General features: G+C 37.4%; 1 protein-coding gene across 3 annotated transcripts in view; it reads left to right on the top strand.

Moving 5' to 3' along the window:
• CA10 (carbonic anhydrase 10) overlaps positions 1-23,403 on the top strand; it is a 209,852-nt gene that overhangs the window by 139,370 nt on the left and 47,079 nt on the right. For all 3 annotated transcript variants that reach the window (XM_076353772.1, XM_076353773.1, XM_076353770.1), the window contains one exon: positions 22,164-22,349. In XM_076353772.1, coding sequence (XP_076209887.1) covers positions 22,164-22,349 — 186 coding nt within the window. The remainder of the gene's footprint in view (positions 1-22,163; positions 22,350-23,403) is intronic.

Raw genomic sequence — 23,403 nt, 5'->3', positions numbered from 1 at the left:
TTGTGCACACAAGCCTAATTAACAGCTATCACTCAATTTATTCTTGATTTAAACATAATTAACAATATGCTTAAGTAATGATTTTGCTTATGTCTACTAACTGAAGCCAAACTTGTCAAACTATTGCTCCATTAATTTAATTCTTCCTCTTGATTTAGGGAAATTCAATTACTCTAATGCAGTTAGTCGTACAGTAAATGTTTTCAGTTCTCTTCTGTTGCTTAGACACTTCCACAGTATTTTCTAGATTATTATAATTTGTTGCCTAGGGAGTGCACGAGCAAAAAATGATATCTTTATAAATTGTCAGATGTACCTGACTATTCTATACAAGTTCTGTATCATAAAACGCATTAGCTTCATTTTGATTTTAAATAATCTACCAAATGTCTTTTCTTCTACAATATCATCTTACAAGTGGGGAAGAAAGTGATCCAAATAATTGTTATGATTGACAGTCTTATCTGTCACTGTCAGCCCAGCACATGTTCGCAGGATGTTCTACAGAGACTGGAGATGGGCAGGAAGGGAAGTATTCCTCCAGAAAAACCACTTTTCCCTGCAAGAAGCTGGGTGCTGGATTTCAACAGCTGAGGCTCCAGTGGACATGTGCCCCAAAAGCTACATGTTGGTGCACAGGGTGATCTTACAGGCTTCACCTCTGCACTGTGTGAAAAAGCAGTGTGTTCTCTTAAAATCCTTTAATTCTGCCCCACACCATTGCTGTTACATGCATTCCTACTTGGCTGTTTTAAGCATATGTCTATTTAAGTTTTTAGTCATATGAACCTTGTTAAAATCAGGGAATTGCAACTGCTCAGATCATTAGTGAATTCTTTCCCCACGTTAGCTGGAGGGGAGTCTTTCAAATATGGAGCGTGTCACCGTAACTTATTAAGAAGCTTGAAGATCCAATAGCTTGTTACATATTCTGGTTACTGACATATGAGTGTTTAGGAACAGAGGTACTATCCTTAAGGTCTCTGAGAATGCATACTGTGCTACACTGGATGAGTAATGCCATTTGCTTGCTAGTAAAATTCTGGTTCTTTGACTGGTTTTTTTAGCTGTACTCCTCTGTTCAGCTGCCTGGGACAAGGCAAGACAGGGATGCTGTTATGATGTCTCTCAGGACTTGAAAAGATATCCCAGTAGCACTATCTCTGCTGATGTAGAGATAGCTGTCTTGTGAATATTGCTGGCATTTAAGTCCCTAGCAGTTCAAAATATACCCTGAATAAGAGAATGGGTAGGAAAGGACCACGTGGGAATCCAAACGCAAATGTTCTGCCTTAGAGAGCAGCGTGTTGTTAGCTGCCAGCTTTTGAAAGGTTTGTGGTCATTTGGGGGGAATCTTCAGCCATCTACACTACGATGCTCCAGGAGCTCAGTGAAGGCTTGTTTTATTCAGTACAGCTGAGGACAAGGGCTTGCATTTTATGAGCGATCAGGCCTCTTAAAATCTCCCTTGATAAATAAAATAAATGACATGTGCCTCTGCTGTCATCATTTGAGTGAAAAAGACCTGGCTTGAAACTTCCCCAGCTCCCACCGATGCTAGCAGAACTCCAAATCCAGGTGTCCTGTCTATACTGCAGTTTATACCAGTTTAAGAGTGAATCAGTTTTGTTACATAGATACAGTCCCTCTTAAACCACGATCTGTCTTGTGTGTAGTATCAATTAAAAATAAATCCATGTAAACAAGTACATAGTTTCCAGATAAAGACTTGAAGCTGTTTAATTAAATTGGTCTAAAAGTAACAAAGTCTTTCATATATATACACACATACCCACACACATATATTTGTATGTTATATATTAGGAATACAAAAACGGTGGGAGCCCACAAGAAACAAAATGGAAAGAGGAAAGTGTTTTTAAGAGCTCTAAATTTGGCAGGGCACAGAAGGCAGGGGAGTGTTAGGCAAAGGGAAATCAAACTGTGACTAAGATTGCTGTGCCAAGAGCTTTGATTAAATGATGCCTGAGTTGCTTCCTGTGAATACCTTACCCCACCTGGTACACCCTACCCACTTGTTACAGATTTCTCCCAACATGAAGCTAACTTAACCGTAGAGCGCTGTTCATACATATGGTTAAGTAAAATTACACATCTTAAGCTATGAACAATAGCTGCACTACATCTTACCTTGCATAGGAATTTATTCGTATGTGTAGTACTTTCTGAAACTCTAAACATAAAGGTCTAGCATTCGAACATAATTCACATCAGGACCCCATCAGCCAGGCAACAGATCAAGGCCGGTCACCCTCCTCGACACTCACAAAGGGGTACATTTGGGCATTAGGTTGTGCATTTTGTGGTGTCCTACAAAGAGCACCTTATCCAGACCTTTGCTGATATTCATGTTACCCACAAATAGGATGGCACAAGAAGAGTCACTGCTAGTTGCTGTATATGGTCTTTTGTTACTGAGATGACATCATGTCATTTCAATCTAACTGAAGAGGTCTTTCTGTCAAAACCAAAGATGATCTTAAGCTTTGCTTAGAGCCAAAAATTTCACAAGAAGTTGGGGTAGGGTGGTGCCTCTTTCCCCAGTAGAAATAGCCTAATTCCGGCTGATCTTGCTATGGTTTTGAGTCCAAAACGTGGATTTTTTTTTTTTACAGGATAACCTGCATGTTAATTAGCTTGTTCTGAATTCCTAAACATTGCACAGATCTGCAAAACTCTATATTTGCCAATAATCCTCAGATCTCCTATACTGCCAGGAGACAATTTGTCATTTAATCTTAAAAAAAAAAAAAAATCATCAAGGAATTTTGAATCTTAAAGAAAAGCAAAACATTTGGACACAATGAGGTATTTGATTTCAAATAAAACTCTAGGTATGTGGACCAAATTGCCAGGTGACCTCCATAGTTTTTAGGCAAATGCATTTGCTTAAATTCATGTCTTGTGTGCGCGTATGCTGACATGGGGTGAGTAGCCACTTGACTTGTACAAGTAAATATACCCACCATTTTTCAGCCATGTTAGTTAGGGCAAGTTGAAAATTTACCCTAAACCTGATTTAATATCTCATAAACCCAATTTATATGTCCTCTGCTACAAATGATCATTGACTGAGTATTCAAAGCAGAAAGCCAAGTGAACTACACATAAAGAATGACTACTTATCTTCGCGAGGCATCCTTCCCTGTGCATATTGAATACTTTATCTTTCCAACGGTCCCTTACAAACTCTCTGCTATAAACTCCAGATCCGATTCTCCTCTCACAACAGTGTAAATCAGAAGTAACTATACTGAAGCCAGTGGATTTATACTACAGTAAATCCAACATGAGAGAAGAATCACTCAGTTTCACATTGACATTGATAAAAAGAACACCAGGCTCCATATACATAAATGGCAAGAAGCTTCCTTGAGTCCATTCCAGTTGGCAAAAGTTATTTGATAAATACATTTTAATGAGGCCCTTTTAAGCTGTGTTATATTTCACCTGATGTTTATATGGTAATTCTTAGAAACTGGTTTACTGCATGAAATATAAGATACTTTGATGCAGTCATCTATATGTATATGTGAGAACAGAAGGTTGGGTGTGCCACATATGGAGAAAATGTACAATTTAGGGTTCCCAAATGGCATCTTTACATAATTGTTGGAAGACTTAGAGGAGCTGAATAGCTGTGGTGGTAAAAAAGGAAAGAGAATCATAAAGCTAATGATAAATAAATATTTGCATGCACATGTCACACAATAATTACTAATTTAATGTCAGAAGACAAAGAGGAACAGCTGCTAGCTGTATTTTCCATAATAAAAAAGTTCACAGGAATTTAAATGTGGTACTGATACTAGATTTGAATCCCTTCCTGTATTTTGCAGGTATTGTTAAATATTCCCTGAAGTTATCCTTTCCCATATATTTTTAGTAATAAGCAAAAGTTTTTCTTTTTAAAAGTATGCGGATTCTGTGAAATGACAGGTTTTGCTTTAAATAGGATTTCACTTTAAAACAATAAAGAGGAAATTCGCTAGTTATCAATCCAGCATATTGCACAGATTGCAAATACCTCATATATTGGGGCTCTCAGCAAAAATAACATAATTTGACAGTAGTTTGGAAACAGACCTCTTGCTTGTCAGAGACAGTATGAATCCATGGCTGCACAGGTTTCAGCAAAGACAGTTTTTAAACAACTTTCTAGTATTAGCTTGCTAGGGCCAATTAGCTGCCAGTGGGATCATACTGTTTCTGGCTCTGGGGCTGCCTCTGTCAGCAGCAGCTCCAAGTTCTCCGAGAATATCAGGCAGCGTGGACGTGCTCACCATTGATCTAATGTTTCACTGAAATGCTGCTGTTTAAATGGAAGCAGAGTAAGTCTGGTACCAGTACCTCATGAAAACCCAGCCTGAAGGCTTCAGTGTTGAGGTTCAGAGCTGGAGACGGTGGTCTGCATGTATTAGTGACAGTGAGTTAAGCAGAGGGGAGAGAGAACGAAGGCCTTGTGGGATCTGACGAACTATCGGTGTGGATGCAAAGAAGTGGTGTCCTGCTTTATCCCCCAGACACTGTGACAGAGAAGTCAGAATAGAAGAAACTTTCAGCTCTGCTAAACCAGCCCATAGCAATATGGAAATGTGGTAACCTGCAGCTGAAAATGGAAATTTAAGCAACTCCTGAGATGTATGCAAGAGAGGATAGGCTCCTCCTGTGAATTTGTCCTGGAAAAGGGAACGTACTAAATACCACAGAGCTGAGCATGACAGCTGTACGGAATTACTCATATATTAAAATTTTGTAAGAAGAAATGAAAGCTTTGATTTTGTCTCAATTCATGTTGAATCATGTTGCATCCTGTAATAATAATCAACAGTAATTTTCAGACACCATTAAGATTTTTAGAAGGAACTATTTAATATTCAGGATTTCTTTTTTGTCTAATTTATCAATATCATGAAGTTAGGGAGGCTTCGGGGGGGAGGGGGGTGGGGTGTTCTTTGTTTGTGCTAGAATACACACAATCAGTAAAAGTCTTTCTGCTTGACCAGTCAGATTTTCCTTGCTCATTTCTAGAGTTTTCCTTTGAAACCAAACTGTTTAATCTTTCTCTAAAAATTGTTTACTCCTCTTTTATCACCAACTTGCTTTCATAAATGCTGTCAGTGCATATGATACCCTCTCTACTTCAGAACCTGCTCATAGCTGTATATTCACAAAGGTGATAAAATACATTTGATTTTCACTGAAACAAGCTTAAGGGCCCTGTTTATAGAATATCTCATACAGTCATGCAGTATTAATTCCATTTGTGTGGAAGTTAAGCTGTGAATTCCAAACAAAATAATTCTGCCTCACTGGGGTGAAGGTTGAATTTTAGAGTATAATCAAGTTCCAGAAAATGGAAATGCCCCATGTCACAAATGAGAAACTGTCTGCATAGTAACTACCATAATTAATTAAAAATTTATTACTATTAACTAGACTTAATTAATATCAAGCAGAATTTATTCTTCTCTGCTGCATACTCTTAACCGGTAAGTGGAGCACTTATGGTCTAAAACTTTCAGTGAGCACACTGCAAAGCTGGAATGAAACTTCCTAAGATGTAGTGGTTTTCATGTTAGTGTCTAACTTCTTGTTGCTGTATGGTGTATCTATACTGTAGGCTGCTAAACCATCCCATAGCTGTCATGCTCACAGAACTGAGCCCGAGATTAATTTTGCTTAACTTTGGAAAATGGAAGACATTGATCAGAGAGGAGCTCCTATCTCCCCATTGTTTCATTAGTCAGTTCATGGTTCTGACTGCTTCCCTTTCCCTTAGGCTGGGGCTATTTCAGAGCTCTACTGCTACCTCCGAAAGGTGCTTCATCGACTCCCTGTTGTAGTCCTGCAGTGGTGCAGCATCCTGTGTCTGCCCACCACTGAAAGACTGCTTGCTCATAGTAGTGTGAGCCCTGAAAGTTGAGCTTCTAGCCTGCAGCTCTCTCGCTGATCCCTGCAATAGATCTGAAAGTGTGGAGCTGGAAAATAAACCCCAAGCCACCAAGCTACAGCTCTTCCTAAAGCATAATGATAATCCTTTGTAGTGTTTGTGGTTTGAACGATCACTAACAACTGCATCAGTAGCAGAGACCCTGAAGATAGGCTGGTCACAGATCAGAAGGATATCAGGAAACATGCAGAAGCTCCTTAATTGATTTCTAATCCTTTTTCAGCCTTAATCTTCTTTTTCATAGTAAGATTTGGCATTACACATTTTCTGCACACATGCTTTCTAGATGATGTAGATTAAGTCTTAGGTCTCTGATTTGCTAGAAACAGCATGTCGGTAGGTTAGCTCTTACTGCAGCCTCGTACTGGAATAGCGCAGGATTATTCTGTCTGGGCTGGTATATTCAGCCAAAATATTCATTAAAAGTATGCGAAGTTGGTTCAGTCATCCAGGATTTTAATCCATGCTTTGTTCTGTGCTTCACGAGTGTTTGTTCAATCTCTTTGCCGTAGCTGGTCCTGTTTTATTTGTGCATTTATTCCAAAATTAGACTTTGCATATAGCAGTGCTGGAGCCGGGGGGCAGGAGGACTTCTGAATACCTTGTGGCTAGGGTAGGGGACACATTTCAGGAATAAGAACAAAAATACTGCAGATAGATATTTTGAGTACATATTGGTTATCCAATTATAATCAAAAGGCGGGTTTTTTTCCTTACTAGTTAATGGTATAGTGTCTTCTCATTTATGATGTGAATACAGAATATAAATGGATAGACCTCTTCTACTAATATGGCAAATATAGATGCAAGAAAGATAGTCAGCAGTGCATGCTGAATGGTGAAGCCCTATACTATTAACAAGACAAATATTAATCTTTTCTACTGAACTTTTTAACACCCTCCTCCATAGATATCCTGTAGCAGAATCTGAAGTCTCCCAATTTGGGACATTTGAAACATGGATGTTAGAGAATTCTGTCCCTATAAAATTCTGTACAAAAATAGTTTCAGGATCCTATAAAAGGATTATAATGGGCTTTTTCAGTGCTTTCTAGAGAAGCTTCTAGATTTCCCTACAGTTAAATAGGAATTTTCCATAAAGATAGGGAGGTTTTTTAAATAAGGACTTAGTCAAATTTACAACTACCTTGACAACTATCACCTGATCTTGCTTGTGCTGATTCTAATAGGAGAATATGAGGCTGTAACTACAGTAGAGATACAGAACACTATGTTCATCCTTTCAAACTCAGAAACGAAGGTAGGTCAGTGCTGACAATGTGTTTTGAATTGTTCCTGTGTCATACGCTCTTACAGCACTACCAGATCCACACTGAGGTAAGACTTTATAATCTGTCCCACAGTCTTGATCAGGAGAAAAATGTGTTCACTAGCTTGGATGAAGCACTGCACTATGGAAATGAAAGGCTGAACATTTACTGAGCATTTTCAGCTGGGTAGAACACACACATTCCTGTGCTACATGCTTTTGTCAGGATTTAGGTATCTTTCAGACGGCAAATTGCAGAAAGCATTCAGAAGTCCTCCTGCAAGCATTACAAAGAATAGAGACACAGAACAGATGACGGTTTTACCCAGAAGAGCAGAAGACCCTGGGGACCTTCCCATGTGTATTTAACTTGCTGCAGAGGTACATCGGAACAGGTACTATAGGAAAAGCAGACTTTATAACTGTGCTGACTACCCATATATATAGGACTGTAAAAAAGAGACCAAACGAACCAAGTCACTGAAAGATGAAGGGGGGAAAAAAAAAATCACTTTACACAATTACAGATGAAAACATTAGGATTAACATTTTCCTAATACCCTAAGGGACATATTTAGGAGTTTCCTAGGATTATTAAAAGCAGCCCTCGGCATTGAAATGTTATGACTTACAGAATTCTGTTTACTCAGCACTTCTGAGAATGACGTCATATCTGCTAAGGTGCCTAGATGTGGAAAAAGTTGACCTAGATTTTCAGACTTTCAGCATGCGTGGACCAATTCTGGTTCATCAGTCTTCACGTGTCTGCAGGTCCCTACAATGGACTCCACTGCCTTGAAGGGATTCAGCTGCTGCCAGCTGGTGAAGGTGGTTGGCAGTCCCATGTCTAGGGGGAACTAAGTTATGGACATTTATCGCTTTGTGCCTCCTCATTTCAGTGTGATGGCATCAGGGCCCAGAGTTTGAGGAAGACTGTTTGGGTCTAGACCATAGAATTTTTATCTTAGAAGCTGTTGGTTTCATTTTGTTTTGCTTTTGTGTGACTGGACGTACAAGGAAGGAAAGGCAGGGATTTAGGAGTATTAGATTTATTCATTTTTTTTTAATATATAAATGAAAAAGACAACAAGCAACAGTATTTAAACTAGAAACCTGAAATCCCTTAAAGGTGATTTGGCCATAATGTTTTTATTCAGGTTTTTACTCAATACCTATTACTATGTTGTCAGTTGTCAGCTTGTATATATCTCATTTTGTTCAGTAATCCCTTGGTGGTTCTGTTATGCTTTGTCCTCTGTAAATTTATGTTGCAAGTCTTTCTTTTTGTGCTAGGAAAGCATAAGCTGGTAGGAAAAAAAGAAAAAAAAGAATGCTTTTGTAAAAGAGATGGCATTACAGCCTGAACACATATCCCTGATAAGACATGCAAATAGGCACCTATGTATTTGGTTAATTATGTATATGCTTTTAGTCCCAGAATGGATTTGTGTATATACAAAACCACAGTTTCAATACATGAGCTACACTCACTTGAGGTGGAAGTTAGAATATAAAAAACATTTTTCCATTTCAAACAGAAACATTTTAGGATGTTTGCCCCTAGATGTATTTCGTTACAGTCTAATGTGTGCAAGAATTTTGCATTGTTTCCATTTTATTTGCTTGCTTTAGTAACAGGTATGCTATCATCATATAAACCTCCTGCCCATTTAGCCAGAGAGTAATCGATATAGTCATTCAGGTATGTAACCCTTTTTCAGTAGGTAGACTGAGCAGGTGGTGTTTGAAGACACCATGATATTCGTTAACATGTGCAAAGCTTTCATACGTTCAGACAAAAGTAAAATAAATTCCAACAGTGATGAAAAATATTTTTGCAATTACAGGCAACTTTTTAAACGTTACATGTTGACCTAGCCCTGGGTTTCCATCACCTTTCCTCTCTGAGTAATGTGATTAGCTGTAATGTTATCTTGAAGTATTGCGTGTATCATCTCTCTCCAGCAAAATGATCTAGATCGGAGGTAAGAATGTGTCTGCCTGTTAAATGGTGAAAGTGCTTAAGTCATTTCTCTATACATGAAGAAATCAGTTGTTGGAAACTCTTTGCAATTAAGAAAAATAGCATCCTTCTCCCCTTACCATGGTGGGTCATCTCCGACTTAGGAAAGAAAGCATTGCCTTTCCCCACCCTTGCGATCTTACGTTACCTCTAGAAACTCCTGCACATTCACTGCTCGTGCTAACCAAAGCTCCCGTTAAACAGCTTCTGCCCTTCGCTCAGTGACATGCCCATACTTAGGGATGGAAGTTGTCATTAAGGCTGCATGCATAATTCAATTTGGTGACTGAAATCACCTCTGAAAAGAGGAAATCTACCACAGAAACTTTTAGGGAGCCATGCCTGTCTGGTTTTTATGCGCAGCAGATTTGGCCCAGTGTCCTTATTGCAAATGAATGTCAACAATAGAAGGATAACAGATTAGAGTTCTAGCAAAAACTTCCCTTATAAATTCAGCCGTTTGCCAAGTCAGTTGATGCCCTACTTTCAAGACTGTCATAGCAAGCAATTCTGAACAGTCTCTGCTTATTAAAAATGGAGTACTAAAATCAATATAGCAATATCTTGTTGGAGAAAATTCAATTTATCAACAGGTTTGTCATTTTAAAGATGATTAAAGGACTTGTTTATTAGGCATCATACAGACTTTAGAAATAGTGGGTATGAAAATAATAAGACATAAGCCACAGTAGACTTACAAATCTTTCAATTACATCAGGAAGTGGATATTCTGCTGTAAGTGAAGGCCTGGAAGCATTTCCTATCTTTACTTTAGACCATATCAGTCACCAATTACATATTAAAAACTGGTACTGCTCACAGATTTCAGTAGCTCGGGGTAGACCCATTATTCAGAATCTGTGCATTTAAAATTGTTAAAAATGCCAAGTGTGCTGAAATTTTCATTAACATCTTGTGAGAAATACTTATTCTGATCTGCAAGAGTTAATTTTTGAAAGCTCCAGTTCAACTTCTGCCTAAGTCCTATCTAGTTAGTAAGAACATAAGCACATTTAAAGTATTTTCCTCTACTGCAGGTGAGAACAACAAATCTGAGTGTGAGAACGAACTCTCAAACTCACCTTCATCTAGGATAGAGAGCACGAGGCTGTCTTTACACTGTAAATAAGATGCTCGGTACCTTTCAACTTCTCAGCTATAATTCATCACAAATAGGAATGTGAACACACAAGTGCATGTGCAAACACCCAGACTTGGGAAAGATAACACTTCACAGGCATTTGGGAGCATTCAGCCTCCAGTTTGCGTGCTACAGAGAAGGAAAAAGGTATAAAACGTAAGAAGAAAAGCAATTGCTAATAAATGGGAATGCTGATCCATAACTGAGTATGAACTACTATTTTAAAAGATACTTCCTGAGAAGATAATAAAGATGAGCCTGTCAACATTATTGTTTCAACAGATTAAACATTCTTGAAAGTCTTTGGAATACATATGATAAAACACTTCTTAAAAATGAACTTGTCTTTTATGTCTGGAATGCTATGTTCCTATCTAAATTGTATCCCTATTGGAAGAGCGTTTAATCATATGCTGATTCCTAGATAACTTCGTCCCATAACCCCTTTCTCTTTTCCTTATGGACTCTTCTGCAAAGCCAGGTAAATCTGTATTTTGGTAAGCACAGTGACCAAGAAAAACAGAAGGGAACCGATGGTAAATTGGCATGATACAAAAATTGTTTTTCTAATAGCCTTTTTCAGAATCGTTTCTCACCATTTCTTTATGATTTGAGCTAGCAGAAAAGTGTCTTTCACTCTGCATGGAATAAAACACGCTTGGGAATGATGTAAGAGGAAAAAATTGCTTCTTGGTGTTCAGAGCTTTGTGTCATTTTGGTTATGCATAAAAGTACTAATTTACACCACTCCAGTGTACATGGAGCTGTACAGAAGATTTGAATACCAAAGAAACAGCTCTTCACGCATAGCCTTGCAATCTATAAACACAGCAGGTAACGTGGAATGGGGAAAAAAGCCAACCAACCAACCAACAAAAACCCCAACAGAATAAACACAAAATCTCTTGACCAAGTTTTAGCAGAAGAATGCTCATAAGTGAAGTCTTTCTGATTGAAAGGGTTTTGTATGTACATGCACTGGAATGACAACGTACACACCTAACACTGAGTCTGGAAACGTCAGAGGAGGCGAGGTCTGCCTCTGTGCTGTCATTTAGCCTGGAGCTCAAGTTCATGCCGTAGCCTAAATTTCCCAGTCTTCCATCCAACTTGCACATTGACTCTTCGACACATTTGAATTAGAGGCATATTGGAACACAGAGAAGATTCTTCTAGTTACGCTAGAATTCACAATTATTGGCTTTAGGGAGCTCTATTTCAAAAAAAATTTGGGGTTGTGGTTTTTTTAAAGTGCACTGTCAGGAAAAAAAAAGAGTTTTGGAATAGAGCGAAATGTCAGGAAAGGCAAAGATAAGTTCAGGATAGGATTTGTTTGTTTTTCTTTTATTTCTACCTCTACTGCAGTTCCACTGTTTTCTCAACATAAAAAGGTACACAAATGCTTTTGAGGCAGATAAAATGAGAAAAGTAAAACAGTCCTCTGTTAAACAGGAACAGTAATATTTGTAACTAGAAAGGCTAATTTATTCACCGTCTTTAAAGAACTAGAAAAAGCAGGCCAGGACAAAACAGCTCTCTTCTGCTGAAAAAAAAAAAAAAAAAACAAACAGTGAAATATGCCACTAGGCAGAACAGCTCATGATTTTTGCATGCCACAAAGGATTTGCTTTGACACATAATGAATTTTATTGAGGTCAAATTTCAAGTTATCTGAATACTAGTTTACCTCCAGAGATACAGGGCTCAGGAAATTTTTTTGCAATAACTATACATTTTTTCCTTGACAGTGATTTGGGAAGCAGCTTGATATTGTGAAATAGACTGCTTTCAAAAACTTGTTACAGTTCTGCTAAAAAAGCTGATAAAACTTTTGTCCCTTCCATGGCTAAAAAGCTGAGCTTTATAGATTCTTCTTTTCATTTCCACTGACTTATAATTTCAGTAAAGCATTCCCATGCTTCTCTGGCTACACCACGACACAGACACTGCAATTCCCCTTAAACAGGGTTCAGTTCATTACGTCTTCTTGGAACTTCATGGCTAGAGTGGTCAGAGGACTTTAAAAAGTAGCAGCGGTCACTTCATTATTTTAGAGGGTTCATGAAAACTTAATAGGCCCAGAAATTTAGAACTTCCTGGCAGCAAAATGAATTAGAGAAATAAAGAACTACAAGTGGGGTTTTCTGGCTCTTGTAAAATTGTATCATTAACCTTAATAATGGTGTGTTTTGATTGTGGTGTAAAACAGATGAACTTTGAACACACATCCCTTACCCTGCTCAGAAAGCTGTGTGCTTCTCAGTCATTCAGACAGCAATCATGCTCTGGATGCACAACAGCAAGAAGGTTTTGCCAACTTATAATCTAGGCCCGCGTGTGAGGACAGACATTTTTCTTCCTCATTCTATTCACAGAATTTAGTGAAAAAGAAAATATTTTATTTCTGTATATGTATATAGAGAGATATATAAATGTATATACATATATACACATATAGAGATACATATATATAGATGTAAATGTAATAGAGAGAGATAGAGAGAGATGCATGTATATACATATACAGATGTGTAGATGCAGGTAAATAAAGTGGTGAGTGTCTTAATAATCTACACAACACTACAGTGCTATTTGACCACTTAGCTTGCAAGATACTTCTCAGATTAATTTAGCACAGCCTTTTTGTTAATGCTATATACAAATAGTAAAGCAGAAGATACACCAACAGTTTAAAAAATAATTTAAATTAATCAACTAGCTATATCTCATCTGTTTAGCAGGGAAATTTCTTTTAAAAGTTGTGTTAGGAATGAAAGTACCAAAGAAAATGTACAAGCAAAATAAAGATATTTGAAAGTCTGAATACATTTATTAATATGCAATTGATCAAATGAGATATTAAGCATCTAATGTCTAAAATCTGTCTTGCTATGTGGAAAACATAAGGAAAGTGAAACACACGAGTTTCAATATACGTCCTATGAATTTCCATCTCATCTGGATTCCACTGGAAAACCTCTGACGCTTCAACCAAAGAGCTCTCTGAAAGAAGAGCTCTGAAATCCAGGCAGCTGCCAAAGGTCAGTGCATCTCAATATCACTCACTAAAAAAGGACTCAATTAGAACCACAGGATTTTAACATATTCAATTTTACATTTTAAACCCACATAAAAAATGGAAAGAGTAATTTTTCATTTATCTGGATTTCTCACAAGTTCGTAGGCTTCTGTACCATTTACAACCTTTTGAAAATTTATGTAAGCCTTCAGATTTTAAAAAGGCAGCTCTTTTGACATCCCTTTATCAGAGACAAAAATTATCAGTAACATGGTTTTTAATGCAGATTCTTCAAACTAAAATCTCGTTACTGATTGCTAGACTAAATTAGCCCCAGTTATTCTCTCGATTACTTATTGACTTAGCCTAATTCTAAACTAAGGTTAATGAACTAAAAGGAGCACGCAAATGTAATTTTTCCCTCTTTCATATAACGCTTGTAACTGTGTCACAGCACAGGATGAGACTTGTCATTAGTGGTAAAAAGGTGGCTATAGAAACGCAGGACTGCGAATTGCTGAGTCTAGTTCTGCAATCATACAGCATTAAGCCTAACTTAGAACACCCCGGAACAGCCTTTTTAAACACTAGAGCATGACACAGGCACACGACACTTCAAAACAAACTTGAGTTCTCTGCTAATAAACCAAAGTCGCTCCAGAATCTACCACCGTAAAGACACATCCATGTCTGCTGTTGAAGCACTAATAGTATTTATTTAAAAAAAACCTGACAGTGGTCTCAGCATGGAGACTGTGCGCCATTCTGTATACGATCACAAAGAACTTGGAACTTGACATAATCCCTACACCATTTTACCTGGCTGAAGATACCTGTGATTATTGTTGCCTTATCTGCTAGGTATCTGCATGCTGCACGGTTCTTGCTGCATGCAAAGAAGTCTCTTAAGGTCACATGGCAACATAACTTGTTTTCGCACATTCCTCTTCCATGGCTTCAGTTTGCCTGCAAATACTCAGGCTGTAGGTTTCAAGATACTACACAGCAGAAGACAGTGAACACTGAGATCCAGTCTGCTTTCCCACAGCAAAACATTCTTCGTTATTTCTTTTTTCACCCCAAACAGCATGTAATGGATCCCTCCATGCAGAAAGCTCTCAGCATCAAGATATGTCCCCCACTTAAAATCCTTACTGGTCCCTCAGGCCTTCAGCCAGCATTGGTGGAGGCAGATCCCTTGTCCAGTCACAGAAGCCAGTTTTTCTGCTTGCCTATTTCAATGATTTGATTATAATTTTAAAAATCCAATGAAAGCTCCGGGGTGAAATTCACCTACTACATATGGTTTAAATGTAGTTGGAATATTTTAGATTAAGGAGAGCACAATTTCACTGTAAAGCTAGCGTCAACACACACAGCAATTATTAATACTAGACACCAAAAATTCGGCTGCATCTGCTTCAGGCTTCATAGTTACTAACAAGCAAAAATCATTGCATTAATGGAGTAGTAGAAATACAGTAAAGCACTTTATTATCTCTAAAAGGCAGCATGTGGCTTATAGACTCTGTGGGGTATTACCAATGTCCTAGGAGCAGTTTCATTCATTCACATCCTGTGGCATATAATTATCTCAGACTAACCACGACCCTGCGGGTCCTCTATTAAAATTGTATTTTTGTTACAGAATGGTGTATACATTATTGAAGCACATTGTTTTGATCACTGAAAATTGACATATTGTGCTCATTAGCCAGTAAGCCTGAATATTTAATTTATGAGGTTTGCTCCAAGTTTTTTACAGGTCAATCACTTAGGGGAAGTAAAGAGGCAAAACTGCAGAGCAGTGAATGGAAAAGATTCTTACTGAAAATGGTGCTTTAAAAAGCAAAAAGCGTGTCATGCCATATGCTGATACATGACATATTACATTAGGCAGGTAAATGGGTTAATTGGACTCATTAACATCATTTCCTTTTTAAAACTTTTCAACTAAGAAGATGAAAAGATTATTTGAATCTTTAAACTTCTCTCTTACATTTTACATTTTTCACATGGGCCTTTTTTAATCAAATATTGATGATGATGATGCCTGTTGTTCTTCAAAGCTCAGCAATTTTATTGCAGCTCCCACCCAGTAAGTGTAACTGTATCAAAACTCTGGTGTTTCCTTATCTTTAATTCCCCCCCCTCCACTTTTTTTTTAATAAACACAACATAAGATCTACTGGTTTCTTGCCAGAAGAGGCACTCTGGGTATTTGCTTATCTGATGGCCTTCAAGCAACCTGCTGAGCCTGCATCCTCCAAACAGTCGGTTGTAGGCTAGAAACCTGCTTGACTGATGCAACAGACCCCGCAATTCTGTCCCCAAGCTGAAACCACCACTTCAGAAACTAACGCCACGATTACAGACGTGTCACACAAAAAAGATTAGTTTTAATTTTCTTCCTGGCTGTGGCAGTCCCCGTGGTACATAGGTGAAAGCTATAGGGGATGGGTCAACAGTGCTCTCTGCTGGCAGCAAGGAAAGCTTGCAGGAAACATGGCTGGAATTTGCCTTAAAATTACCTTCAAAAATAAAGCATGAAATACTTTGAATGTGTATCTATGTCTAAGGCCCCGAGACATTTATAGGCAAATCTATAGCAGATCATGATTTACAAGGTCAAGCAGCATGCTGTTTATTGCAAACATGATTTTGAAAATGACGTTATACTATCAGTGTTTCCACAATTTCTTTATATATTGTTGCATGCAACGATTAAGTGTAAAGATGAAGGCAGGGAAAAAGTATTATGAAAAATAACCATTCAAATGTACAAATATTAATCAAATGCACTTAAATAAAACTGAATGCTCTGTAGAAAACAGCAGAATTTTTAAAAAATCTAAAGTTCTTATGTGTGTGCATTTGTATGTACACACAGAGAATACTGCAGGACAAGGATAGAGCTCTCAGAAGTTTGGAAAATATATAGAACAATTGTCTCCTATTTGATTATATCAATCTCCTCTTTAAAAGAAGACTTTAAAAATCAAAAACACTCTTTTTAAACAACTGTTAAATAACTTAGAAGAATAACACCGTAAAATCGTTTTATTTCCCAGCTTGGATCCCCTCTAACAACAGCTAGAAAATCAAGACAGCAGCATAAAACTACATCTAAAACTAACTGGATGCCATAAGCACAATATTAAGAAAATAAACGTTCTTGTATAGCCATTGCTTTGAAATAAGGGAGTGTAATTCTGGTGCAGAGAACTTGAGTAGGTTACATTTGAAATTCTAGTTTGGTGCGATGCTTCGTCACTGTCCCTGAAGTCAGATTTCAAATCACAGACTTGCCCTGAAGTCTATGTAAACTCTGTTTTCAAACCCTGAAGCACTCTGCTTTGCACAAGAGAGATATAAGGTACTTACTGCAATACAATAAATTTAAATCAATGAGGACAGTACTTTATAGCACAGAATATGGTCTGGCCAAGATACTATGGACAACAATCAAAAAACATTAAAAGAAAGGAACTTGCTTGAGGGATTCAGAAAAATATGATTCAGTTTAACACTGCACTTAGGAACTCAAGTTCAGGTGACCTGAGCTACAGAGTGAAATTTTGCATGGGATGACCCCGTCTAAGTGTCAGGAAGAAAATAAAACCACCTGGCATTAACGCTGACTTACCCCAGTGAGACAAAAGGCAAGTGTGTGTCTTGCCTTTTTGTAATGCAATGCAATTTTTCCATTTTTTTTAAGCACTCTGAGACCCCTAGATGGCAGATGCTAGGAACAGTTTAATATTAATATTTTAATGTTTCCATGGAGCACTTGCGCCTCCATGAACCTGCTAGGGAGAGGAGTTGAGCAGAAAACCAGTGCCACGTTCCAGGTTCCTTAGGATCCGTGCTGCACTCCCTAGACCACCCACTGCTGTCGCTCCATGGATACCAAATGGCAGAACCCAAAGGTAATGACAAAGTATGTGGCATTAATAGTTCAGGTGCTGCTAACGGGGGAGGAAAGCCCACCACTCCCTGAGCTTGCAGAGCTGCTTTCCTGTTCCGCTGGAATATAGGACTCCAAGAGGAAAATACGGAAGCCAGGTGGCAGATGATAGAAACTTGATTATTGCAGGATATAAAACTGGGGCACTACGACACCTTCAAAACACTCTTCAATCCTCAGTGATTTGCTTCCCTACACAGTACTAGGCCCTTCTTTGGGCTGTATCTATTTTCATCCTAAAGAAAGGAACATCTAGTATTGCAGATAAGATCCAAGGGCACCACAGCAGGCAGCCATGCACAGTTGATTTTCTTGCTTCCTTACATTCAATGCTGCTCCACTGGCAGGTACTGATACAAGTTTAAAAATGTTCTTGGAACTAATCTTCAGACCACTCTTACCTGAATAAATCCAAAATGCACTCTTTCGCTATTTTGTAAAGGCCCCTAGGAAGCAAGAGAGCCTGTGCTACGCCTTGAAGAAAGGTGACAGTGAACTGCTAACGTAGCACGGGATTGAAAGGCAAAGAGTCCATCCCAGCTCCTTCTCCTTTCCTCTTGCATTCCCTGCTTACATTTCCAGCATGGCTTTGCCCTGAAACAGGCTTCTTTTTCTGTCACTTCTGCTCAGGGTTTTGAAGGCTATTTTAACACAGACTGGAATGTAAAGATGTAGGCCACAAAGGAAGTTCTGAAAAATTTTTAACTCAGGACTAGTTGCGGAAGAAAAGACGAAGTGAACAAGATATACAATTGACTAGGGCACAACAAAAATGCTTCCACAAATGCAGGGTTAAAAGAACATCGTTAGGAAAAAAATGTTTCGGGATTATTTGGAGGTTTTTTTCCTAATGGTCATAAAGGTCTGCAGAGTTTCAAGACAAACATGCATCAAAGAGTTTGTGTTTATTAGGTGTGCATTTTTATTGACTTTGCTTGTGTTCCACCTTTCAAAGAGCAGAATTAGGACTTTTTTGTGATCACAGGACCAGCAAGTTATACACAGATACCACATGAGTATTCAGATCTTACTTACAAACGTAGTATAGAATATATTAGCAGCGTGTGCCTGTGTGGCTCTCTTGCATCAAGATAAAGAGAGAGAATAATGCTGCTGGGGAATTATGTGCACAAAGCTCTGTGAAGCAAGAATTAAAATGAATGAGATTAAATAGAAAATAACTACATCAGGAATATGTTAATAATTTAATTAAAGTCTACCAAAGTTGAGCTATTCCACAATTAAAGTTGAAGCCCATCAACATCTGTTCTACTTGGGGATTTTGCCACAGGTAAAATTACCTGTTTGGGAACGTTTCTTAATGTATGAGGAAAATGGGGTCAGCTAAGAATGTGGTATGATCATTAACCGACAATGTTGGACTTCACTGTTTTCTCAGGCAGGCTTTTACTGACGTTTTAATGTATGTTTTCTTTACTATAGTCTCATTTCTAGTGCATAAGATAAATGTGAATATTGATCCTTTTGAAAAATAGGAGGGCAAGAGTTAGTGCTCTTTTTTTCCCCAAGTTGGTTTGCTATGTTTTCATCTTTATATAACTTTCAAGTCAAACAGAAACGGAACAAAAGGGTTACCTAATAACAGAGCAAGAAGCAACACAAAGGCCATCTTAGCACCAAAGATCAGTCCGACACATTAAGGAAATACTTATATAGATCTTAACAGATCTTTTATATTATCCTTTTAAACTACCCTATAACATTTTATCCAATCCACAGAATGGTATAAAAAATAAATACTCTGCTTTCTGGAGTAGCAGATGCTGTTGACCATACCAGGCAGAGTCAACATCTTTCCCGTAAGGCGCCCCGGTCTTCATACTGTTTATCTTGTAGGAGAATGTACAAAAATACAGAAAATACCTCCTCGTTAACTTCTGTGCCTACAGCCTTTTACAAGACCACATGCAACTTTGCTTTCTACAAAACCAACTCAGTTTGATGTTCTAAAATGAGAGTTGCTTTAAAGGCTTGGTGCCATAAAATATGGAGAATCCTTCTTTTGTCAGTAGGTTCACATAATGAATAAGATCAGAACCTTCTTTTTCTCCAGTAGCAGTTAAAACTGTGCATAGTGAAAAGAAAATGCATTATAGTCTGCTGAAAACAATGGAAGACGACTTTTTTTTTCTTGCATTGTTTTTTGCATGACGCTTTCCTACTGAGTATAAAGCATTTGTGGACTTCGAGCTTGCAAACAGAAGGTGATTGCACTTACATAATACTATGTCCTACAACTGTAAATGTCTGTACTTGAAATATACAATTTTAAACGTGATAAGATATTGGGTTTGTATATAAAACAGACAATATCCCGAACCGCAATAAAGAATTTCACATAGTGTTGCGGTGGTACTTCCCATAGTCAAGCACAGCCTACTATACAATCTGGGCAAGTCAGAAAGTCTCCAGAAATAAAAGAAAAATAGTTCCTAAATATTTCAATCTTTCATTCAGATGTAATCCGAGTAGATGACAAACATAAGACACTTCTATTCTTCTTGTAGTAAGCAAATGCCCATAAAAGAAGTGCCCATTAAAAGTTGCTAGTAATGGTGGTATATGTTGGCACTCTCAAGAAAAGAAAGGGGCATGGGCCTGTCAGGTGCAGTTTGGTCCTGAAGCTGGACTGGCATGTGTGGCTACTCTTCCCTCGGGCACACACTCACAACAAGAAAGCTAGTGCTTCTCTTAAACCTGAGAAGACCTTGCGTATCTGCTATTGAAGATCTTGGATTTTGTGCTTCCTGGTGACAAGGCTGTGTGCCCATGCAGGAGGTTTTTATAATCTCACTTCACGTGTTCATCCCTCCCTGCAGGTCAGAAATGAGGCACGTCAGATACTCCATGGCGTTACTGGTATTCTCCATCTGCAGTTACGGAGGGAAATTCTGTTTTAAAACAGTGAATACAATCTCATTACAAGCACTGCATTTTTATGAGGGGGGAAATGAGAAAGACAAATGTTACTCCTGTTCATTAATTTGCCTCTTATCATTTCCCCTCTCTGCTCTACAGAGAGTTATTTGATTCATATTAGGGGTTATTTGGGTCACTTTTACCTTCAGAGAGAAAATAATGGTAACCTAATTTGAGATTTGCACCAATTTAAGTAAGAAAATGGATTCTGAATATTTTGCATAGTTGCTAAATTTAACTGAGTGTTCAGTGAAGCATGAGTTTCCAAATGTGAATAAGAGGCTTTGAACCATTTTCCCCTATTTGTTTTTAAACTACATTTGTTACTTATGATGAGCAATTTTGTGTCATCCGTATGCAGTGTACTGAAACGGAATTCAATAAACTGACCTTCTTCCACCTATTAAACTAAACTTGCTACTTAATTATTATGCATGCAAAGTCAAGCAGAAAAACTAAGGAGCATTTATAAATAAGATCATTGTGTTTTATTTGCAATGAATAGGAATATTTGTGTTTATTACTTTTCATGAGAAATTTATTACTGTTTATTTTGAATTGGAATAAACACAAAAAATAGAACATCTGTATCAAAGCTAAAAAACCACAACAATCAAAATCTGTTTAATCTCATCCATTTAGTTCTATTGCACAGTCTGTTCAGTTTAACTTTTTACAACATACTGTGCAAGAAAACAGGTCATTTAAACTCCGTAATTAGTATTACAGATAAAATGACACTGCAGCAATGTTAACTACTATAGTAGTGATATAGTATAACTTATCATACATAATCGTCATGTCTTTAATTTTAAATTGAAGTGCAACAAAGCATATTTTTGCTATACTTACTCTTCTTAAAGTAAATGAATGTTATTCAAGTGTACCATTTGTATCCATGCAGAATGTTTTTAAATAAATCACCATTCTACTTTAACTCAAACTAGCATATTTCACTTTCTAATGGCATAAATTAAGGAACCTCTCGCTATAGGAACTTTTCCTATGACAGTAGAAATTATGACAGAATTATATTCCATGTGAAAAATTTCCACAATAATTTTCTTTTTCATTACAGCAGCTGTAAATCAGTTTGCAAATGAAGCACAACATTCACTCTTTTTAAAAATAAAGATGAATCTTGAAGAGCATTACAGCAGTTTGAGGTGTACTAGGAACTGGAGATACATGATTGAATTGTAATTAATTCTGTACTGCTATGGCTAAAATATCTGGCAATTGTAAACAGAAAATATTCATAACAAAACAAAGAGACTTGCAGAGGAGGACAGTGAAAGTTTTTACCTGCAGCTCCAGTAGGAGTAGGGCTCCCTATTTATGAATAATTATATCTCTGCTTTTTGCAGCACCTTTACTTTTAGGTAACTTTGTTATAAATATTAAAAGAAGGGAAAAATGAGTTAAATTTCAGATTTGTTCAAGTGTACTTAAATAATTTATGTCAGCTGAAATGTTCCCATTTTCAGTGCAGAAATTTTGTAATGAAGCCATTATTCAGACCTTGCATAAAAAATATTCTAAAAGCCTACTTATTTAGAAGTATAATAATCCTATTCACTGTGTTAACCATGTGCCCCTGGCTAAAATATGTACATATGGATTTAGCAAAATATTTGAATATACAGTATAAGATTCAAAGCAGAAGTTGAAATATAACCTCAGGTTGTGTATTTCATCTCATAAGATGTATTGCTACATTTAAATGAAGGTGTGTAAAGAACAAAATCTTGAAGTACATATAAACTACTTCCTAGAATTTACAAACTATTTTGAAAAAATGCCTTTTTTTCCCCCTCCATTTTGTTTAGGTCAGTGGGACGATGTATAATACAGGGAGACATGTATCTCTACGATTAGACAAAGAGCATTTGGTCAACATCTCTGGAGGACCGATGACATATAGTCACCGCTTAGAGGAAATCCGGTTACACTTTGGAAGTGAAGACAGCCAGGGATCAGAGCATCTACTCAATGGACAGGCTTTCTCTGGGGAGGTATGTCAACATATCTGGAGTTACAAATGAACCAGTATGAATTACTCGCTTTCCTTTTCTGCCTGAAGGTATTTGCAAACTAATTTGTACTCATAAAAATTGTTTCCCTTTATCCATTCTGAAAATCAGGGAATTACTTTTTTTTTTGCCCATGCACTGCAAATTGTGTGACTCATATCTAAAAATGAAACTGTTGTATTTATTGTATGCATAGACACCCTATATTCTCATATGTGCTACTTACAAAGTAAGCAAGTATCTTTTGATGGGTCCTTTATATCCCTAGTAAACGCAAATACAAGGTTAACCACAAAGTAATACTGAAAGTGCTTCAAGTTCTTACAAAAGTGCTACTTTTGCTACTCACTGGTGTGTAACACTTTACATTGAGCATCATTCTGCCTTTGATTCATGTGAAAATAAGGTGATACTTGATTTTAGAGAGGGTTCACAGAAGTCTGTTGGTCTGCTCAAGACATAAAATTAACTCCACAAGTAAACCCTGGCAGAACTGGTACTTGCTTTGTATTTTAAAAACGTGTCTGTAAATGTCCCATAAAAGACCGTAATTTAATGATCCTGGTAGCTATTGCAGGATAGCCCATTACTCTTGCTGGATAAATACTGTAGTCTTGTATATAGAGTACTTTTTCAAGATGTATAGTAAAGTTTGCAGACTTTCTGGTAGGCAAAGCAGAATCTTTCCATTCTTCTTATGTAGGAGCATTTTTACATAGAAGAAATGCATGGGTTTTGTAGTACCCCATCCTTCATCAGCTTGTGCCGTGTCTGTGAACTATCTGGCACGCAACTCTACTCCACAAATCTTAACAAATAAAATAATGCTTCAGAATAAGTGTATATTACTGTAGGGATTATTTTTAAAGATACTCAAGGTATCCTTTTACCATTCTTTCAGAAGACAAAAATGAATAGTTTTTCATAATAAAGCACTTATTTTCTTGGAGATGAATAATCAAACTACCATCTGTACTATCTATCACAGACTCTGGTGATGAGTCAGTTAATGCATGGCATTTTCTTTGGCACTGTG

This window comes from Aptenodytes patagonicus, chromosome 16 (genome assembly GCF_965638725.1).
Source record: "Aptenodytes patagonicus chromosome 16, bAptPat1.pri.cur, whole genome shotgun sequence".
NCBI lineage: Eukaryota > Metazoa > Chordata > Aves > Sphenisciformes > Spheniscidae > Aptenodytes > Aptenodytes patagonicus.
This window is presented reverse-complemented; position numbering and strand designations above follow the sequence as displayed.